Source organism: Trachypithecus francoisi, unplaced genomic scaffold, assembly GCF_009764315.1.
Source record: "Trachypithecus francoisi isolate TF-2019V2 unplaced genomic scaffold, Tfra_2.0 Lachesis_group6, whole genome shotgun sequence".
In the NCBI taxonomy this organism is placed as follows: Eukaryota; Metazoa; Chordata; class Mammalia; order Primates; family Cercopithecidae; genus Trachypithecus; species Trachypithecus francoisi.
Window position 1 is genome coordinate 45545179 of NW_022681471.1, and position 20803 is coordinate 45565981.

Sequence of the window (20803 nt, forward strand, 5' to 3'; positions counted from 1 at the left end):
ATCTCAAAAAAAAAAAAGAATGGATTAACACCTAAACACTAAAAAATAACCCTAAAAACCTTAATATAAAATAGAGGTATTACTGATATGCTTAATAGAAAAGATTATCAGATACATTTCTTCATCCTTTTCTCCTTAGATGAAGTATTTTGTCTCATTTACCTGGGTAAAACAAATAAAAACAGTGCTGGTTTATATAGAGAGTACTGTACTTAACAATTAAAAGAAGTGTGACTCACACGTTGGTAATTTAGATCCTCACTGTGTCCCACTGAGAAAACCTCAAGTAATATAGTTTGTATTACAAAGAATTTTTTGAGGTATTACAGTGATTTACATATCTTAAACAGAACTTTTTCTTTTTATGTCATTTCCCAGTTATGTATATGGTACTAGGTGCTATACAGGTTGACTTTCCCTAATCCAAAAATCTGAAATGCTACAAAATCTAAAACATTTTGAGCGCAGACATGACAACTCAAAGGAAATGATCATTGGAGCATTTTGGATTTTGGATTTTTAGATTAGGGGTGCTCAACCAGTAAGTATAATGCAAATATTTCAAAATCCAAAAGGATCCAAAACACTTCTGGTCCCAAACATTTCAGTTAAGGGATACTCAACCTGTATAACTAAAGGATTACATGGTCAAATAAATTTGGGAAAAGCTGACTTAAAGTTTACTGTGTTGCTTTATTGTAGGACTTCTGAGAGTCCTGGAGTACTTTAATATACTAATGTATATTGAAAATATGTGAAAGAGCTATACACTATGCAGTGTTTCCCAATCAATTTTGAAAAAGTATTTCTTTAGGTTGGGTGGTGGCTCACACCTCTAATCCCAGCCCTTTGGGAGAACAACATGGGAGAATCGCTTGAACCCAGAAGTTGGAGGCCATGGTGAGCTATGATCATGCCACTGCACTCCAGCCTGGGCAACAGAGCAAGACCCTGTCTCTAACGAAAATGTTTCTACAGACCTTTTTTCCTTAGATGGGGAAGGTGAGGGACAAGGAAGACAGAGAATCTCCTCAGGGCATATGCCTTGGGGTCGGGTGGAGTAGTGAGAATCAGAATTATCCTGGAAAATCCATAATATGCTGTTATACATTGACATGGACATGATGCAGACAAACCATAATGGCTCTGGTGCAGCCCTATAAAAGGAGCTACAATTTCAACACAGCAGCTCTGAGCTTACAGAGCCTGAAGTATGAAGCAAGAGTTATCACTAGAGCTCGAGGTGACTCTGAGGGCTAAGAATTATTTCTCAATTTTATTTGATCTTAGAACTTTTATGTATTTATTTCTTTTTAAGAGTATCTTGTGAGATTACTGTTCCACAGAATAAATTTTGGGAACTACTGTTCTGATATATACGTTTTCTCTAAAACCTGTCATTTGAGTTTTTTTCAAGAATTAAGATGGGTCTTAACCTTTTTTCCCTGGCAGTGGTTAGTGATATAGCTCAGGGTCTTGGAATGGATCAAAACAAGTGGCCCAAAAAGATTATGGGAAGGAGAAAGTTCCTTATGAAAGGAATATTAGTACCATTATATTTAAATGATAATTCTATAAATGGTATCCTAGAGGACTAGTAAATATATGCTGCTTTTATAACAATCTTTTTTCCTTTTAAGAAATAGGATTAGATCTGGGGAGATGTTAGTATCTTTTTTGTTTGAAGTTGGTAGAAGTGGGTTTTGATTCATCTGTTCATTCAGTTGGGGAAAATGATGTTGAGTGACTTACTAACAATACCTAGAAAGCTTGTGTCTATTTTAAGATCCCACTTTGAAGATAGCTGACATCCATTTGATTTATCAGATCATAGACATTCCACATTCTTTTTTTCTTAGGAATGTGGCATCATCACCTCTATGAAAAAGTGGATTTGTTTAGAATGGGAATACCCTTAAGTATCGTATGATCCTCTACCCAAGTGGTTTGTAGTTCCTTTGCACTGGTAGTCAGGGAAAGAAACAGATACCTGAGTTTTGGCTCATACTGTTTTTTTTCTTTTGGGTTCCTGGTGCATTTTTTGTCCTTTGGAGCCAGTTTTTGTTAGATTGGTACTTGTCTGTTTTCCCCAGAAATAAAAATGGAAAATCTGAGTTGGACTTTGATACAGATCAATATGACATCCTGGTATCAGACTTTGACACAGAAGAAAAAATGACTGGCGGTGTTACCTCTGAGCTGCCAGAAACAGAATATTCTTTAAGGGTAAGTAAGAATGGTTTTTCAACAATGAGAGGTAAGATTTCCTATAACCTGAAAATATTATAGAACAAGATCTTCTTTTAGTTATACAAAGATGACAACCCTCCAGCCATGTGCTAGTATTCCTTTTTATTGTCTCCGTTGAGACAGTTTAGATAATATAGTCAGCAGTACTTTAGTGTGGTAGTTTACATAGTGTAAGAAGGTATGGAAACGGAGCCAAATCTTTACCCAGCATAGAATCAGTTGATAGCAGTGTTTTATGGGGATGTCAGCAGAATTGGCAATATCACATAACTTTCCCTTCACCATTCTGTTCCACAGGCATTTTGTGGTATTCTATACATGAAGCCACGGATGAAAATATTTCTGCGTCAAAAGAAGGTGACTACCCAGATGATTGCCAAGAGCCTGGCCAATGTAGAATATGATACATATAAACCTACCTTCACAGTATCCTTACAACTATACCACTACATGAAGGTGACCTCTTTATTTCAGGATTAAGTTTTCAGGTTGACACAGAAAAACAAAAACTTTCCAATTCAAAAATGTATGTCATAGTACACATTTTATTATAGTGTACTCTGAGGAAGTCTTTCTTAAATGCCAATCTATGTACCATTTTTATCAGAAATCACCTGGAAACTGTTGAAATAATAGAATCCTGAGACTGGAGATTCTGGTTCAGTAGTGTCTGAAACCTTTTTTTAAAAAAATAAGAAATATTTTAAAATCATCAGCTGATTCTAATGAGCAGCCAGTTTTGAGAATCTCTACTGTAAGGAATAATACACATCATTTGGTTTGTACTGGGATTTTGATATATATTAAATTTACTGAAATAAGCAAAATACTGACTAGAACTTCTTAATCTTGCAGATACACTGCAATTTTTTGTTGTAACAGGTCCAGACTTACATTGATTGAAGTTAGGAGGGTGGAAATTAAAAGTTGATTTTCTAGAGTGAAATAAATCTTCTTAGGTTTGACATAAATTCCTGGTACTTCTCATAATGGTAGCCACTCAGAGGAGCCATTGCTTGTTTTTCCTTCTACTTCTCCCCCGCATTGCATCGAGAATGGATTTCAGAGACTAGAAAAAAATCTCAAGATGAACTGTGGAAATTAGGTACAACTTCGTTGATGGCTTTTGGGGCAGAAAATGTCTTTGAAAGGCTGAAAACTTGCAAGGTTATGAAAAATTGTCCTTTTAATTTATTTTCTAGTAACTAAGCACAACTCTTGGCCTGAGAAACATGGTCATGCTCTATTTGCTTTATCAAAGGCATTATCTAGCATGCTTTGTCTTTCCCTGACCAAAAATGAGAAATCGTTGGTCTCTTTTTTCTCCTTTTTGGAAACACATATCTTGGCTACTAGGAATGTTTTCTTAAAGCACTAAACAAATCAATTTAATAAAGCCAGAGCTAGCATTGTTTGCTTCTATAGGTGAATTAGTTATAATCTCACCATATGTAGACTAGGATGTTAGTACCATAGGTTTAACAGAGCCAGTCTAAAGAAGTGCTTTCCAACTACTGTTTTAGGATATAACACATACCTGTCTCTAGCTTTTTTCTTTTGTGGGTTTCTATCCGGGAAACTTTTATGCATGCATTCTATATGTTACCTCAGCTCTTCTCAGACTCCCTTCCCATTAAACCAAATTACCTCCCAATATTATGGTTTGGACTAAACAGATTTACTGTAGGCATGGGTAAAATGAAAGTCCTAATAAAATTTCCCCCAAGGTCACTGAGGAACAAGATCATTGATACTAACTTACTTACTTCTCAATTATCAAAGTCCACTTCTTTCATCTTTGTTCTGTCTCCTTACACTAATTTGTCAAGTCTCCTACCCCAGTGTACCCTCACTCCATAATTTGGAATTTTAAAAGTGCACAACAGAAAGAAAAATTTGACAATCTTTATCTTTACAAAGTTAATTTTATGGCATAGGATTTTGGTTTGTTTGCTTGCAGGAGTTTTGTCTTGTTTTGTTTTTGCATTAGAATAGGTCTCATTTGAGGTTTTATGTGAACTGCTAGAGTTCAGAACATTATATATTCTGAGCCAAACATACTGTGTTATGCACCCACTTGAGTCGTGTCTTTATGTCATATGTGACCCATTTGTTATAGGGTTTTGATGCAAGTAGCTTGTCTTTTAAAGGGGGCATGGAGATCATTTTTTGAATAAGTGACAAAAGTAAATTTTCATTTGACTCATTTAGACATGAAGGTTTCTTAGAATTTGTTTTAATGAAAATCTCAGTTTCTGTGTCTCCCCTTTATCTTTCTCACTTACTTACCTTGGTTTTTAAATTAAGTAGGACCTGTTAAAAACTCATCATTATTCATATTTTACTTGTAATAATTAATTGTCTTCATTTCATTTATCCAAGCTTGTTAACTTCTTCCCATGAGATGTATCACTACAGGACTATTCATTGTTCTTTCCCTTGCTTTTGCTTTCATTGTGTTTGGTATGGTAAGAGGATTTACCTGATTGGATATAATTTTACAGATTCGTATTGGCCCATTTACAGCTCTTATCAGAACCTATGAGCCCTAGCAGCAAATTGAGCAACTAGCAAGGGCTAAGAAATGTTTTGTGATTATTTGTGAATTTTATAATCACTGATGGTATTTAGGTATCTTTTCTTACAGTCTTTATGCGTGTGTGTGTGGGGGGTGTGTGTGTGTGATGTTTTTATAATCTGAGCATTTCCTGATATTCTCAAATATTTCAAGGGCATAATTTTAAAAGAGCTGCATGTAGCTGTATCAACATTTATTTAATCATTTCTTTATTGTTGAACATTTAAATTATTTCTGTTTTTCTGCTTTTATAACAAATTGAAAAATCTCTGTAATTCCTAAACCTTTGTGGGCCTCCCTGACTATTTCTGTGGGATAAATTCTTTAAAAGAGAATTACTTGGTCGAATATTAAGAATATTCTCAAAGCGATTGCAACAGATGTTTAAATGCCCTCTCAAAAGGTTGTACCAATTTATGTCCCTTGGTATTTGATGGTTTTTCTATAATATGGTGCAAAATTTATCGTTGAAGTCCCTGGTATGTTTGTCTCCTTAACAATGTTCTTCTCAGAATAAGCAGGTGAGAATCACCTTTGGGTTCTCTTGCAAGAATAGTAACCAGTTTGGAATAATGATGTATCATAACAACCGACTCATAAAATCCTTTGAGAAGGTGGGGTGCCAGGTGAAGGTGAGTGGTTAATATTTCTTTGTCATAGGAGGCTGAAAAGAGTAGGAAGAGAATTTAAAATTTGCAAAGGGGATAGGCTCATTAATGGCTTTTACTCCCATCTTATGATGCTTATTGAATTCTGATTCTGGAATTGTGTTACCAGTGAGCTGTCTTGTGTTGAAAAACTCTTTCTACCTCTCATTCTTCAGATGTTAATCAACCCAACAACTTTACTGAATGCATTTTCTAAGTAGCTGTTACTAAGAGGCAGAATGAGAATACCAGCAAGTTTACCATGTGTCTCAGCTTATTTGTGTTTTAGGTAACTCTTTCCATTTTCTTGGGAAGACAATAAGGCATAGTGAAAGGCATATAAAATATGGTGGTTGAAGACCAGGATTTGGGTCCTGAATTTTCCATTTACAAGCTGTGTAACCTTGGATAAATTGTTTAATTTATCTGAGGATCAATTTCCTGACCTATGAAGTGGAAACAACAATAATAAACATACCTGCTTTGCCTACCTCGCAGCTTACAGGGTTGAGAGATTTAAATGAGATAAATTATGTGAAAATATTTTTTAAACCACTCTATACAAATTTTACCATCATCTTTAATGTCTTAATGATTATTTAAAGTAGCAATGTCTACAAGTATCCCTTTTATTCCTATTTTACAGATAAGATTGCTAAAGCACAAAAATGATGAACTGCTTCATCATAGTAAAATGTTATATAAAGTTATACAAAGCCCAGGATAACTCATTTTCAGCCTATTTTGTTTTTCCTTGTTATATAGCACCTTTAGACAACTCATGTTTGTGTGCCAGTCTAATACTCGGTTTCTTCCATTAAAGAATTAGAATATGATTTAAATCTATAAAACTCTTGCATCAACTTGTAATTAATAATTGCTGTAAGTGTGACTCTCTTTAGTAGTTGTTTGGTGGCCTATGTATGTGGGAAAATTGTTTATTTTAATATAGGATCACATAGCACCCTTAAAATTGTTTTCAGATGAATATTTGTTTCAGTTCTTTAGAACAGTAATATATAACCTTGGTTTTTTAGCATGGTAATTGTTTATTCAAATGCAGTCTTATGGTAGTCCTGGAATATAAAGCAGATAAAAGTTGAGGTAGTGTGGGTGAAGTAGAGATGGCTACTAATTGCGGAAGACTCCTAGTGATCTATGGATCGTATTTTGAAAATCTCTGCCCTAGAATTTGTCAGAATGTCTAGTTCAGTTTAATGTTTGCAGTCTGTTGATGTACATTCTAAGTGTTTCTCTAGATCTTGATGGTCTTTTCTTGCCCATGAACGTTATGTAACCTTTCTATTATTGTTTGGAATCAAAAGGAAATGCCTCCAGGCAGCCAACAGTAATGTAAGTGTTGAAATTAATATTTTCTTCTAAGCCAACTCGTGGAGAAGGTGTAGGAGTAATTGGAGTCATTGAGTGCAATTTCCTAAAACCTGCCTACAACAAACAAGACTTTGAGTATACCAAGGAGTACCGGTGAGTCACTCCCAACCTGAGGTGCTTCCGTTAGTTTGTTCAGATGTGATTCTATTCTCCAAAGCCTCTAAAACCATCTCTAAAAACCTGCTAAATAGGTTAACTGAGAATTACTTCAAATTTGTTTTCCAAGATTAGAGATAAAATGATTTCATTTTAAATTAAAGTTTGCTGAATGATATATGGAGTCTTGTTGAGATAAACCTTACCTTTAGAAATTATGCAAAGAGCATAGGAGTAATTTGGTAAAAGATTTCTGGGGAAATGAAAAGCTTTGGAATTGATCTTAATGGGAACAGATGAATGGATCTGAAGTTATGGAATACATGGGTAAAAAAAAGCGGATTGAAATTTGTTCCAGAAATTTTTCTTGAAGCCAGTGAACAGATTTAGAGCAAAGTGGTGGAACAGCAGGAAAGACATGTGCTTTCATTAAAGCATCTAGATTTAATAGGGCAGGCAAACAGGTAAGAATCTGAAAGGAACTCGACATTATGGCTGAACCAGTAGGGATATTTTTAGAAGACAAAGAAAGGAGTTTTTAAAGCCAGGTTAGAATAGTTTGTTTTTAAAATGTTGAGAGGGAGATGAGTTTTATTTTGTTAAGTATTATGAGACAGCTTCTATGTGCCAGGTACTAAGGATGAAAAATAAGACTCTTCGACACCTATGAACAAATATGTATGCAAATAAGAAACTTAAATACTTATAAAATAATTGTTTAATAGGGGATATGTGCAAAGCAGGGAGAACTTTAAATATGCTTAAGGAGTCAGGGAAGGCTTCACAAAGCAGATTATATTTGAGATTAAACATGAAGGAAAAGTTTTCTAGGTGTACAGTAGAGGAAGGACATTCTAAGCAGAGGGAAGTATCTGTAAGCGCAAAAAAGGGTAAGGGGTATTCTGGGAGTATGGAGAAAGAAGGCATGAGGACATTTGCTGTCATTTTCCTTGAAGTCTCAGTAGCAAATATTTTTCTTAGAGTGGGAGAAAAGAAATTTCCCAAATCTCTTCTGTTTTGTGCCCAGACTGTAATGAAGTCAAGTCTTGTATCTTAATTTGTCTGGAACCACAAGAATTTTAGGTTTAGTGTTTGAGAGAGATAACTATTTGAATGGCAACTCCAAATTAATTTCAGGGTAATTGGTTCATGGTCACTTGGGCTACTCAGTGGTTATGACAACTACCTGCCCTCAGTCTAAGTAAAATGGTCATTTAAATATAAATCTGGCCCATAATGGAAATCTTTGGCCAGGACTTGACTCTTAGGAGTGAAAGCTTAGGAATGACATTAGTTTGACAAAAGTATCCGAGTCAAGTTGTTATGTTTCAGTTGAATGAAAAGAATAGTGAATTGCTGATGACTAAATAATTAAGATTTGTGAAATTCAAATGTTAGAATATTAAAAATTATTTAACATCTTTCTATATCATCTTTGCCACCAACCCCCCAAATCTACCTTTAAAATTTTACAGGCATTAGACCTTTGGTTTTTGATGTCTAGTTTTGGTATGATGAGGTGATTGCAGTGGATCAGATAGAGATAGTCTGTAGACAGTAGATTTATTCAGTTGAACACACAGGATTTCTGACTTAGCATAACATCTGCTACACACTTTATTAAAAACAGAGAACTAGTGTACTATTCTGTGTACAGTCTTTTGAGAATAACAAATTTGCATAACTCTTGTGCCAATTCTGGCACCTTTGCCCTTTTTTATTCAATTTATTTTATATAAAATGAAAGAGTATTTTAAAAAACAGAAATTTAAGAGAGGGATTAGAGAAGGTTGTCTGCTATAACAAACGCATCCTATGAGTATTATAAATATCAAAACCTGCAAATGATAAAAGAGATACCAGCCATCATACTGCTGGAATGTCTACAAATAAATCATCTGTAATATCACTTTTAACAGTTGTAGAGCTTACAGACATTTGTATAAACAGATTGTAACATATACAAAGTAATTTGGTGAGCAATAAAAAAGCTCTTTGATCAATCAAAGCCTAAGTAGCATGTTATGGGGAAAATGCCTTGATAGAGGAGATGGGGAAGGTTTTGGGTAGAAAGTATGACTTGAGATGTGCCTCACATGTTACAAGACATGGAAGAGAGGAAAGGGAAATTCTAAGATGGAATTGTAGCATGCGCTAAGGTACTGACAGGAACTCAGAATGGTAAGAATATGGGGAGGAGAGATAACGGGATATAACTAGAGTGAAGGCAAATCAAGTTAAATGGGTAGAGTAGAGCCATACCCTAGAGGAGCAGTTGGCAAACTTTTTCTGAAAAGGGCTGGAAGGGGTCACAACTACTCAATTTTGCTGTAGTATGAAAGCAGCCGTAGACAATAAATAAAGGAATCGGCATGGCTATGTCTAATATAATTTTGTTTACAAAAACAGGCAGTGGGCTGGATTTGGCTCCAGTTTGCTGACCCCTGTCCTAGAACCATCATTCCTGAATTACATGCTAAGCTACACATAATGAATTCATAGGAGAGCCATGAGATATTTTACATCTTTGAGGGAAATATAGTGATACTCAACTTCTGTCTATAAACCACAGAAATTGTCTTCTATTGCTGTCATAACAAATTACCACATAACTTAGTGGCTGATAACAATACTAATTTACTGTAGTAGCGTGCTGTAGGTTAGATGTCCTACACAGATCTTACTGGGCTATAATCGAGGTATTGGCAGGGCTGCATTCCTTTCTGGAGGCTCTAGGGAAGAATCCAATTTCCTGTCTTTTCCAGCTTATAGAGGCTGCCAGCATTTCTTGCCCATGGCCCTCTTCCTTCACCTTCAAAGCTAGCAGTGACAGGTTGAGTCCTCATATTGCATCACTCTGATGACCTTACTTTTGTCATCATATCTTCTCTGATTCTGACTCTTCTGTTGCACTCTTCTACTTCTAAGGTCCCTTGTGATTACATTGGATAATTCGGGATATTCTTTCTGTCTTAAGGTCAACTTGATGAGTAACCTAAATTTCCACTTGCTGTGTAAACATTATGTCTATCACAGTCTGCCCTTTGTTCTCTCAGATTCCACTTACATCTCATATGCAAAATATGTTCACCCCATCCCAACGTTTCCAAAAGTCTCCACCCATTACAGCATCAATGCAGGGTCAAAAATTTTATGTAAATGTCATCAACTAAAAAGTCTCAAATCTCATTATCTAATCACATAAGGGCGATACTCTGAGTATGGTACCTCTTTGGGCAAAACTCCTCTACATCTGTGGATATGTATTTTCTTTTTTTGTATTTTGCTGTTAAAATACAGTGGTGGGACAAGCATAGGATACTAATTATATATATTCTTTTTCGAATGGGGGAGAAACTAAAAGGAAAAAAGGGGTCACAGGTCCCAGGCATTTTCAAAATCTGGCTATGCACATTCCATTAAATTTCAAGGCCTTCATCCTCTAGTCTTGAGGCTTTGCTCTCTGGGCTTACGATTCCACCCTCAAAGTTGTCTTTCCTTTTTCCTGAAGGGTAGCATGTGTTTGCAGCTGAGTAGTTTCATCAGCCTGTTTCCTGACTGTAGAATTTTGAGGGTCCAACAGGCTTCTCTCCATCCCTTTCAATTCAAGCTAGCTTTTTGTTTTGTTTTGTTTGTTTATTTGTTTTTGAGATGGAGTTTTGCTCTTGTTGCCCAGGCTGGAGTGCAGTGGCACTCCACAACAACCTCCCCGTCCTGGGTTCAAGCGATTGTCCTGCCTCAGCCTCCCAAGTAGCCGGGATTACAGGCATGCTCCACCACGCCCGGTTAATTTTGTATTCTTAGTAGAGACGAGGTTTCTCCATGTTGGTCAGTCTGGTCTTGAACTCCTGCCTCAGCCTCCCAAAGTGCTGGGATTTCAGGTGCGAGCTACCGCGCCCAGGCTCAAGCTAGTTGTCATGCTACTATGCCACTCCTAAGAATCTTGTGAGTCTCCCATGTATGTCATGTATATTCATGTCATCCAACAAGAGGCTCTGGGCAGGTCTTTCCTGGGGAATCCTATATCTATTTTTTGGCTTCAGCTGAGATGGCTGTGGAGATCTGTGAGTCATATGCTTTATCTTTCTTTTTATTATTATACTTTAAATTCTGGGTTACATGTGCAGAATGTGCAGTTTTGTTACATAGGTATACATGTGCCATGGTGGTTTGCTGCACCCATCAACCCATCACCTACATTAGGTATTTCTCCTAATATTATCCCTGCCCTAGCCCCACAGCCCCTACAGGCCCCAGTTTGTGATGTTCCCCTCCCTGTGTCCATGTGTTCTCGTTGTTCAACTCCCACCTATGAGTGAGAACATGTGGTGTTTGGTTTTCTGATCTTGTTATAGTTTGCTGAGAATAATGGTTTCCAGCTTCATCCATGTCCCTGCAAAGGACATGAACTCATCCTTTTTATGGCTCCTTAGTATTCCATGGTGTATATGTGCCACATTTTCTTAATCCAGTCTATCATTGATGGACATTTGAGTTGGTTCTAAGTCTTTGCTATTGTGAATAATGCCACAATAAACATATGTGTGCAAGTGTCTATAGCAGCATGATTTATAATCTTTTGGGTGTATACCCAGTAATGGGATGGCTGGGTCAAATGGTATTTCTAGTTCTAGATCCTTGAGGAATTGTCACACTGTCTTCCACAATGGTTGAACTAGTTTATACTCCCACCAACAGTGTCAAAGGGTTCCTATTTTCCACAACCTCTCCAGCATCTGTTGTTTCCTGACTTTTTAATGATTGCCGTTCTAACTGGTGTGAGATGGTACCTCATTGTGGTTTTGATTTGCATTTCTCTAATGACCAGTGATAATGAGCATTTTTTTCATATGTCTGTTGGCTGCATAAATGTCTTCTTTTGAGAAGTGTCTGTTTATATCCTTTGCCCATTTTTTGATGGGGTTGTTTGTTTTTTCCTTGTAAATTTGTTTAAGTTCTTTGTAGATTCTGGATATTAGCCCTTTGTCAGATGGATAGCTTACAAAATTTTCCTCCCATTCTATAGGTTGCCTGTTCACTCTGATGGTAGGTTTCTTTTGCTGTGCAGAAGCTCTTTAGTTTAATTAGATCCCATTTGTCAATGTTGGCTTTTGTTACCACTGCTTTTGGTGTTTTAGACATGAAGTCTTTGCCCATGCCTATGTCCTGAATGGTATTGCCCAGGTTTTCTTCTAGGATTTGTATGGTCCTAGGTTTTACATTTAAGTTTTTGATCCATCTTGAGTTGATTTTTCTATAAGGTGTAAGAAGGGGTCCAGTTTCAGTTTTCTGTAGATGACTAGCCAGTTTTCCTAACACCATTTATTAAATATGGAATATTTTTCCCATTGCTTGTGTGTATCAGGTGTGTCAAAGATCAGATGGTGGTAGATGTGTGGTATTATTTCTGAGGCCTCCATTTTGATCCATTAGTCTATATATCTGTTTTGGTACCAATACCATGCTGTTTTTGGTTACTGTAGCCTTGTAGTAAAGTTTAAAGTCAGGTAGCGTGATGCCTCCAGCTTTGTTCTTCTTGCCCAGGATTGTCTTGGCTATGTGGGCTCCTTTTTGGTTCCATATGAAGTTTAAAGTAGGTTTTTCCAATTCTGTGACGAAAGTCAGTGGTAACTTGATGGAGACAGCATTGAATCTATAAATTACTTTGGGCACTAAGGCCATTTTCATGATACTGATTCTTCCTATCCATGAGCATGGAATGTTTTTCCATTTGTTTGTGTCCTCTCTTATTTCCTTGAGCAGTGGTTTGTAGTTCTCCTTGAAGAGCTCCTTCACATCCATTGTAAGTTATATTTCTAGGTGTTTTACTCTCTTAGTAGCAGTTGTGAAGGGGAGTTCACTCATGATTTGGCTCTCTGTTTGTCTGTTATTAGTGTATAGGAATGCTTGTGATTTTTGCACATTGATTTCGTATCCTGAGACTGCTGAAGTTGCTTATCAGCTTAAGGAGATTTTGGGCTGAGACGATGGGGTTTTCTAAATATACAGTCATGTCATCTGCAAACAGAGACAATTTGACTTTCTCTCTTCCTATTTGAATACGGTTTATTGCTTTCTCTTGCCTGATTGTCCTGGCCAGAACTTCCAGTACTGTGTTGAATAGGAGTGGAGAGAGAGGGCATCCTTGTCTTGTGCTGGTTTTCCAAGGGAATACTTACACAGTTTTTGCCCATTCAGTATGATACTGGCTGTGGGCTTGTCATAAATAGCTCTTATAGTGTTGAGATATGTTCCATCGATACCTAGTTTATTGAGAGTTTTTAGCATGAAAGGCTGTTGAATTTCATTGAAGGCTTTTTCTGCATCTATTGAGGTAATCATGTGGTTTTTGTCATTGGTTCTGTTTATGTGATGGATTATGTTTATTGATTTGTATATGTTGAACCAGCCTTGCATCCCAGGGATGAAGCCAACTTGATCGCGGAGGATAAGCTTTTTGATGTGCTGCTGGATTTGGTTTGCCAGTGTTTTATTGAGGATTTTCGCATTGATGTTCATCAGGGATATTGGCCTAAAATTTTCTTTTTTTGTTGTGTCTCTGCCAGACTTTGGTATCAGGATGATGCTGGCCTCATAAAATGAGTTAGGGAGGGTTCCCTCTTTTTCTATCTATTGGAATAGTTTCAGAAGAAATGGTGCCAGCTCCTCTTTGTAGCTCTGGTAGAATTCAGCTGTGGATCCGTCTGGTCCTGGACTTTTTTTGGTTGGTAGGCTATTAATTATTGCCTCAATTTCAGAGCCTGTTATTGGTCTATTCAGAGATTCAACTTCTTCCTGCTTTACACTTAGGAGGGCATATGTGTCCAGGAATTTATCCATTTCTTTTAGATTTTATAGTTTATTTGCTTAGAAGTGTTTATAGTATTCTCTGATGGTAGTTTGTATTTCTGTGGGATTGGTGGTGATATCCCCTTTATCATTTTTCATTGTGTCTATTTGATTCTTCTCTCTTTTCTTCTTTATTAATCTTGCTAGCAGTCTGTCTATTTGGTTGATCTTTTCAAAAAATCAGCTCCTGGATTCATTGAATTTTTGGAGGATTTTTTGTGTCTCTATCTCCTTCAGTTCTGCTCTGATCTTAGTTATTTCTTGTCTTCTGCTAGCTTTTGAATGTGTTGCTCTTGCTTCTCTAGTTCTTTTAATTGTGATGTTAGGATGTGATTTTAGATCTTTCCTCCTTTCTCTTGTGGGCATTTAGTGCTATAAATTTCCCTCTACACACAGCTTTAAACGTGTCCCAGAGATTCTGGTATGTTGTGTCTTTGTTCTCGTTAGTTTCAAAGACCATCTTTATTTCTGCCTTCATTTCGTTATTTACCCAGTAGTCATTCAGGTGCAGGTTGTTCAGTTTCCATGTAGTTGTGTGATTTTGAGTGAGATTATTAATCCTGAGTTATAATTTGATTGCACTGTGGTCTGAGAGACAGTTTTTTGTGATTTCTGTTCTTTTACATTTGATGAGTGTTTTACTTCCAATTATGTGGTCAATTTTAGAATAAGTGCTATGTGGTACTGAGAAGAATGTATATTCTGTTGTTTTGGGGTGGAGAGTTCTGTAGATGTCTATTAGGTCTGATTGATCCAGAGCTGAGTTCAAGTCCTGGATATCCTTGTTAATTTTCTGTCTCATTGATCTGTCTAATGTTGACAGTGGGATGCAAAAGTCTCCCTTTATTATTGTGTGGGAGTCTAAGTCTCTTTGTAGGTCTCCAAGAACTTGCTTTATGAATCTGGGCGTTCTTATATTGGGTATATATATATTTAGGATAGTTAGCTCTTCTTGTTGAATTGATCCCTTTACCATTATGTAATGGCCTTTTTTGTCTCTTTTGATCTTTGTTGGTTTAAAGTCTGTTTTATCAGAGACTAGAATTGCAACCCCTGCTTTTTTTTGCTTTCCAATTCTGCGGTAGATCTTCCTCCATGCCTTTATTTTGAGCCTATGTGTGTCTTTGCGTGTGATATGAGTCTCCTGAATACATCACACCGATGGGTCTTGACTGTTTATCCAGTTTGCCAGTCTGTGTCTTTTAATTGGGGCATTTAGCCCATTTATATTTAAGGTTAATATTGTATGTGTGAATTCGATCCTGTCATTATGATGCTAGCTGATTATTTCGCCTATTAATTCGTGAAGTTTCTTCATAGTGTTGATGGTCTGTACAATTTGGCATGTTTCTGCAGTGACTGGTACCGGTTGTTCCTATCTATGTTTAGTGCCTCCTTCAGGAGCTCTTGTAAGGCAGACCTGGTGGTGACAAAATCTCTCAGCATTTACTTGTCTGTTAAGGATTTTATTTCTCCTTCACTTATGAAGCTTAGTTTGACTGTATATGAAATTCTTATTTGAAAATTCTTTTCTTTAAGAATGTTGAATATTGGCCCCTACTCTGTTCTGGCTTGTAGGGTTTCTGCAGAGAGATCCACTGTTAGTCTGATGGGCTTCCGTTTGTGGGTAACCCGCCCTTTCTCTCTGGCTGCCCTTAACAGTTTTTTCTTCATTTCATCCTTGGTGAAACTGACAATTATGTGTCTTGGGATTGCTCTTCTCGAGGAGTATCTTTGTGGTGTTCTCTGTATTTCCTGAATTTGAATGTTGGCCTGTCTTTCTAGGTTGGGGAAGTTCTCCTGGATAATATCCTGGAGTATTTTCTAACTTGGTTCCATTTTCCTGTCACTTTCAGAATCACCAATCAAATGTGGATTTGGTCTTTTCACGTAATCCCATATTTTTTGGAGGCTTTGTTCATTTCTTTTCACTCTTTTTTCTCTAATCTTGTCTTCTCGCTTTATTTCATTAATTTAATCTTCAGTCATTGATTTCCTTTCTTCTGCTTCATCGAATTGGCTATTGAAGCTTGTGTATGCTTCACGAAGTTCTCCTACTGTGGTTTTCAGCTCTATCAGGTCATTAAAGCTCTTCTCTACACTGGTTATTCTAATTAGCCATTCGTCTAACCTTTTTTCTAGATTTTTAGCTTCCTTGGGATGGGTTAGAACATTTTCCTTTAGCTCAGAGTAGTTTGTTATTACCCACCTTCTGAAGCCTACTTCTGTCAACTCGTCAAACTCATTCTCCATCCAGTTTTGTTCCCTTGCTGGCAAGGAGTTGTGTTCCTTTGGAGGAGAAGAGGTGTTCTGGTTTTTGGAATTTTCAGCCTTTCAGCTCTGGTTTCTCCGCATCATTGTGGTTTCATCTACCTTTGGTCTTTGATGTTGGGGACCTATGGATGGGGTTTTGGTGTGGATGTCCTTTTTGCTGATGTTAATGCTATTCCTTTCTGTTTGTTAGTTTTCCTTCTAACAGACAGGCCCCTCAGCTGCAGGTCTGTTGGAGTTTGCTGGAGGTCCACTCCAGATGCTGTTCGTCTGGGTATCACAAGCGGAGGCTGCAGAACAACAAATATTGCTGCCTGATCCTTTCTCTGGAAGCTTTGTCCCAGAGGGGCACCCACCTGTTTGAGGTGTCTGTTGGCCCTTACTGGAAGGTGTCTCCCAGTCAGGCTACTGGGGGTCAGGGACTCATTTGAGGAGGCAGTCTGTCCATTATCGGAGCTCGAACGCTGCGCTGGAAGAACCACTGCTCTCTTCAGAGCTGTCAGGCAGGGACTTTTAAGTCTGCAGAAGCTGTCTGCTGCCTTTTGTTCAGATATGCCCTGCCCCCAGAGGTGGAATCTAGAGAGGCAGTAGGCCTTGCTGAGATGTGGTGAGCTCCGCCCAGTTTGAGCTTCCCTGCCACTTTGTGTACACTGTGAACATAGAACCGCCTTCTCAAGCCTCAGCAATGGCGATGCCTCTCCCCCTGCCAAGGTCTCATGTTCCAGGTCGATTTCAGACTGCTGCGCTAGCAGCGAGCAGGGCTCTGTGGGCGTGGCACCCGCCAAGCCAGGCACAGGGGGGTTTCTTCTGGTCTGCCGGTTGCAAAGACCATGGGAAAAGTGCAGTATTTGGACACCAGTGTACTGCTTCTCCAGGTACAGTCACTAACGGCTTCTCTTGGCTGGGAAAGGGAAATCCCCCGACCTCTTGTGTTTCCCGGTGAGGCGGTGCACCACCCTGCTTTGGCTGTCCCTCAGTGGCTGCATCCACTCTCCCACCAGTCCCAATGAGATGAACCAGTTACCTCAGTTGGAAATGCAGAAATCACCCGTCTGCTGCGTCAGTCTCGCTGGGAGCTGTAGACTGGGGCTGTTCCTGTTCAGCCATCTTGGAAGCGCTCACTTTATCTTTTCAAAGAGTATTTTGTGTGACTGAATGCTCTGACCTTTTGATTTTCTGAGATATTAACAAAAGATTGTCCAGGCCAGCCTCAACTTTTTCTCTAGAGCATACTTTCCTGACAGTGAATCTCTAAATTTTAGCATATTTTGCAATGTGAATGGGCTGAGAATTTCCCAAGTCATCAAGTCCTGGTTTCTTTTTGTTTAACAGTTCATTCTTCAATTTGTCTCTTTCCTCTTGCATTTTACATAAGCAGCAAGAAGACATCAGGCTATACCTTTAACACTTTTCCTGAAGATCTCCTCAGCTAAATTTCCAGTTCCATCATTTATAAGTTGTGTTTTCCACATAACTGTAGGACAGTTCTGCTAAGCTTTCTGCCACTGTGTAACAAGGATCATCTTCTCTCAAGTTTTCCAATAACATGTTCATCACTTCCTTCTGAGCCTTCACTAGCAATGCCTTTAACATCCATATTTCTACCAATAGTCTGTTTACAATGATTTGGGTATTTTCTAAGATAATTTGTGTTTTTTTCTGCCATATTTTTCACTTCTTTCTGAGCCCTCACTAGTAAAAGCATTTATTAACATCTATATTTCTACTACATTGAATGCAATGTAGGTTTTTTCTGTCAAACTTCTCAAAATTGTTGCAGCCTCTGCCAATTACCAATTCTAAAGCCACTTCCATGTTTTTAGGTATTTGTTATAGTAGTACCCCACTTCCAGATACCATCTGCTATATTCTTTTTCATATATCATATCTTTGTGAATCTGGATTTAATCCATTTACATTTAAAATAATTACTGATAAGGAGAGACTTACTTCTGTCATTTTGTTGTTTGTTTTCTGTGTCCCTTGTAGCTTTCTTTGCCCCTCATTTCCTACATTGCCATCTTTTGTGTTTAGGTGATTTTTTTTATATAGTGAAACATTTAAATTCCTTTCTCATTTCCTTTTGTGTATATTCTATAGCTGTTTTCTTTGTGGTTATCATGGGAATTACATTTAATATCTTTAAGTTATGACACTCTAGTTTCGATTTATACCACCTTAACTTCAATTCCTTACAAAAGTTCTGCTCCTTTAACAGCTGCATCACCATTCCTTTCAGTTGTTGATATCACAGAATTACATCTTTGTACATTGTGTGTCCAAAATCATAAACAAATAATTGTAATGGATTAGCCTTTTAAATTATGTAGAAAACAAAATGTGGAGTTACAAACCAGTTACAATAATACTGGCTTGCAGACTTGTAACTTTTATCTTTTCTTTCTTTTTTTCTTTCTTTTTTTTTTTTTTGAGATGTAGTTTTGCTCGTGTTGCCCAGGCTGGAGTGCAATGGTGCCATCTTGACTCACTACAACCTCCCCTTCCTGGTTCACGCTATTCTCCTGCCTCAGCCTCCCACATAGCTGGGATTATAGGCATGAGCCACTGCAACTGGCCCACTTTTTTCTTTTAAATGTATTATCTTACATTATATAGAAAATAAAAAGTGGAGTTACAAACTTTAAGGATTCCTTGAATGTAATATGTTGTTTCTCTCTTGGTGTTTTTAAGATTCTCTCTTTGTCTTTGACTTTCATGGTTTGACTACAATGTGTCTGGGTCTGAATCTCTCTGAGTTCATCCTACTTGCAGTTAAGGTTGGATGTTTATATTCGTGTCTTTCATCAAATTTGGGAAGTTTTTGGCAATTATTTATTCAAATATTCTTTCTGTTCCTTTCTCTCTTCTCTTTCTGGGACTCTGCTAATGCATGTGTTGGACCAGTTATGGTGTCCTATGGGTCCCTTAGTTTTTGTTCACTTTTCTTCAATCTTTATTCTTTCTGCTCTTAATACTTGATAATTTCCAATTTTTATCTTCAAGTTCACTGATCCTTTTTCTGTCTGATCAGATCTGCCTTTGAATTCCTGCAGTGGATTTTTCATTTCAGTTTTTAGACTCTTCAGCTTCAGACTTTCTTTTGGATTTCTTTTTAGGTTTGTTACCTCTGTTGATTTTCTATTTTGCTTATGCATTGTTTTCTTGACTTTCTGCTCATCTTCATATAGTTTTTTGAGTATCTTTAAGACCATTTTAAAATCTTTGTCGAGTTGATCTATCAGTTCTTTTTCAGGGGTGATTTCTGTTTTTTTCCTTTGAATGGGCTACCCTGTCTTGTTTGTTTGTATGCCTTGTAACTTTTTGTTGCAAACTGAACATTTGAATCTAATAATGTAGTAACACTGGGAATAAAATTCTCCTTTCCTACGGTTTGCAGTTTCTTGTTATTGTTGTTGTTGTTGTTATTGTTGTAGGCTTTCTCTGTGCCAAGGAATAACCTGAGAAGTAAGTTTAAGGTCTTTTCACTTCTTTTTTCAGCTTTCATTTTTTTCTGGACATTCACAGTGGCTTTCTAATTTTCCCTATATGTGGAATTGCTTTTGAATGTCCTGTCTTTATGTCTGGCTCATGAAAGGGGAAAATAGAGAAATAGAGGAGGGAAAAAAGATGCCAGACTTTGAATCCTCTGGATGTCACTTCAACTGGAGGAGGAGAGGGTTGAAACAATGGGGGAGGTTCAACAACAATGGTCTCTTGCTTCTTGTTTTCACATCTGTGATCAAAAGCAGCGAGCAGTGATCAGGGGATAGATTTGCAATATTTGGAGGACAGTGTCCTTTTTGCCCACACTGGCTCCTACAAGTTGCTCTTAGAACACATGCAGGGTTGCTTCTTTAGGGCTGGGAGTGGGGAATGGGTAGCTATTACTGAGCTAAGAACTGAAATTGACCAAAATTAACCACAATTTACCATCCAAGCTTTCCCCTGGAAGTTGCAAACTTTCCAATAGACTCCAGAGTTTCAAAATAGTTACATCATGCAGCTTTTGCTACTGCAGTTGTTGTATATGTAAGGAGACAGCTTCCACATGCTTCTTATTCTGCCATCTTCCCATAAGCCCATCTAATCTACTTCTTTTTAAAGTAGATTTTAAGTAGATTTGTAAGAGGAAATGAGGAATAGTTCTTCATCTGTGACTTGAGGGAAGGATATAGACAAAGAATAGGAACATTAATAGGTTGAAGGGAGTAAGAGTTTATAGGGGAGGTCATATATGATTACTTTAATCTTTTCTGTGTAGTGAGAATCTAATTTAATATGAATAAGGTTGGAGATAAGGAAGAGTTTCTCTTAACAAGAGAAGAGCTCTGCAAAAACCTTGGGGAATGAGCCAGGGGGCCAAGATATTTAAAATATTCTGAATTCTAAGTGTACAGTTTTCCAGTTGTGTATAGCTCTACATTAAGTTGTAATCTTGGGTTATGGAATTAAATAGGAATTAGCAATTCGAAAGTTGAAAGTTTTTAAAAGTAAAATTCAGGTTTTGATTTTTATAAATCACATTTTTTGTTGACCCTGAGTCTTCTGTTGTTCCTTTGGGGAGAGAATAAAAGAGAAAGACCAAGGGCTGGAACTCAGATACAGCCTCCAGTAATGGCTGTGTAGTAGAATGTTGGAGTGCTTGTTCATGGGCACCATAATGCTACTATGATCAGCATTTGGATGAAGAGGGACTATATAGACATACTAGAGTTAATAT

General features: G+C 37.4%; 1 protein-coding gene across 1 annotated transcript in view; it reads left to right on the top strand.

Moving 5' to 3' along the window:
- Positions 1 to 20803, top strand: part of MORC4 (MORC family CW-type zinc finger 4) — a 64314-nt gene that overhangs the window by 18196 nt on the left and 25315 nt on the right. Inside the window, 4 exon segments of the mRNA XM_033201069.1 lie at positions 2094 to 2226; positions 2548 to 2676; positions 5341 to 5460; positions 6860 to 6960. Coding sequence (XP_033056960.1) covers positions 2094 to 2226; positions 2548 to 2676; positions 5341 to 5460; positions 6860 to 6960 — 483 coding nt within the window.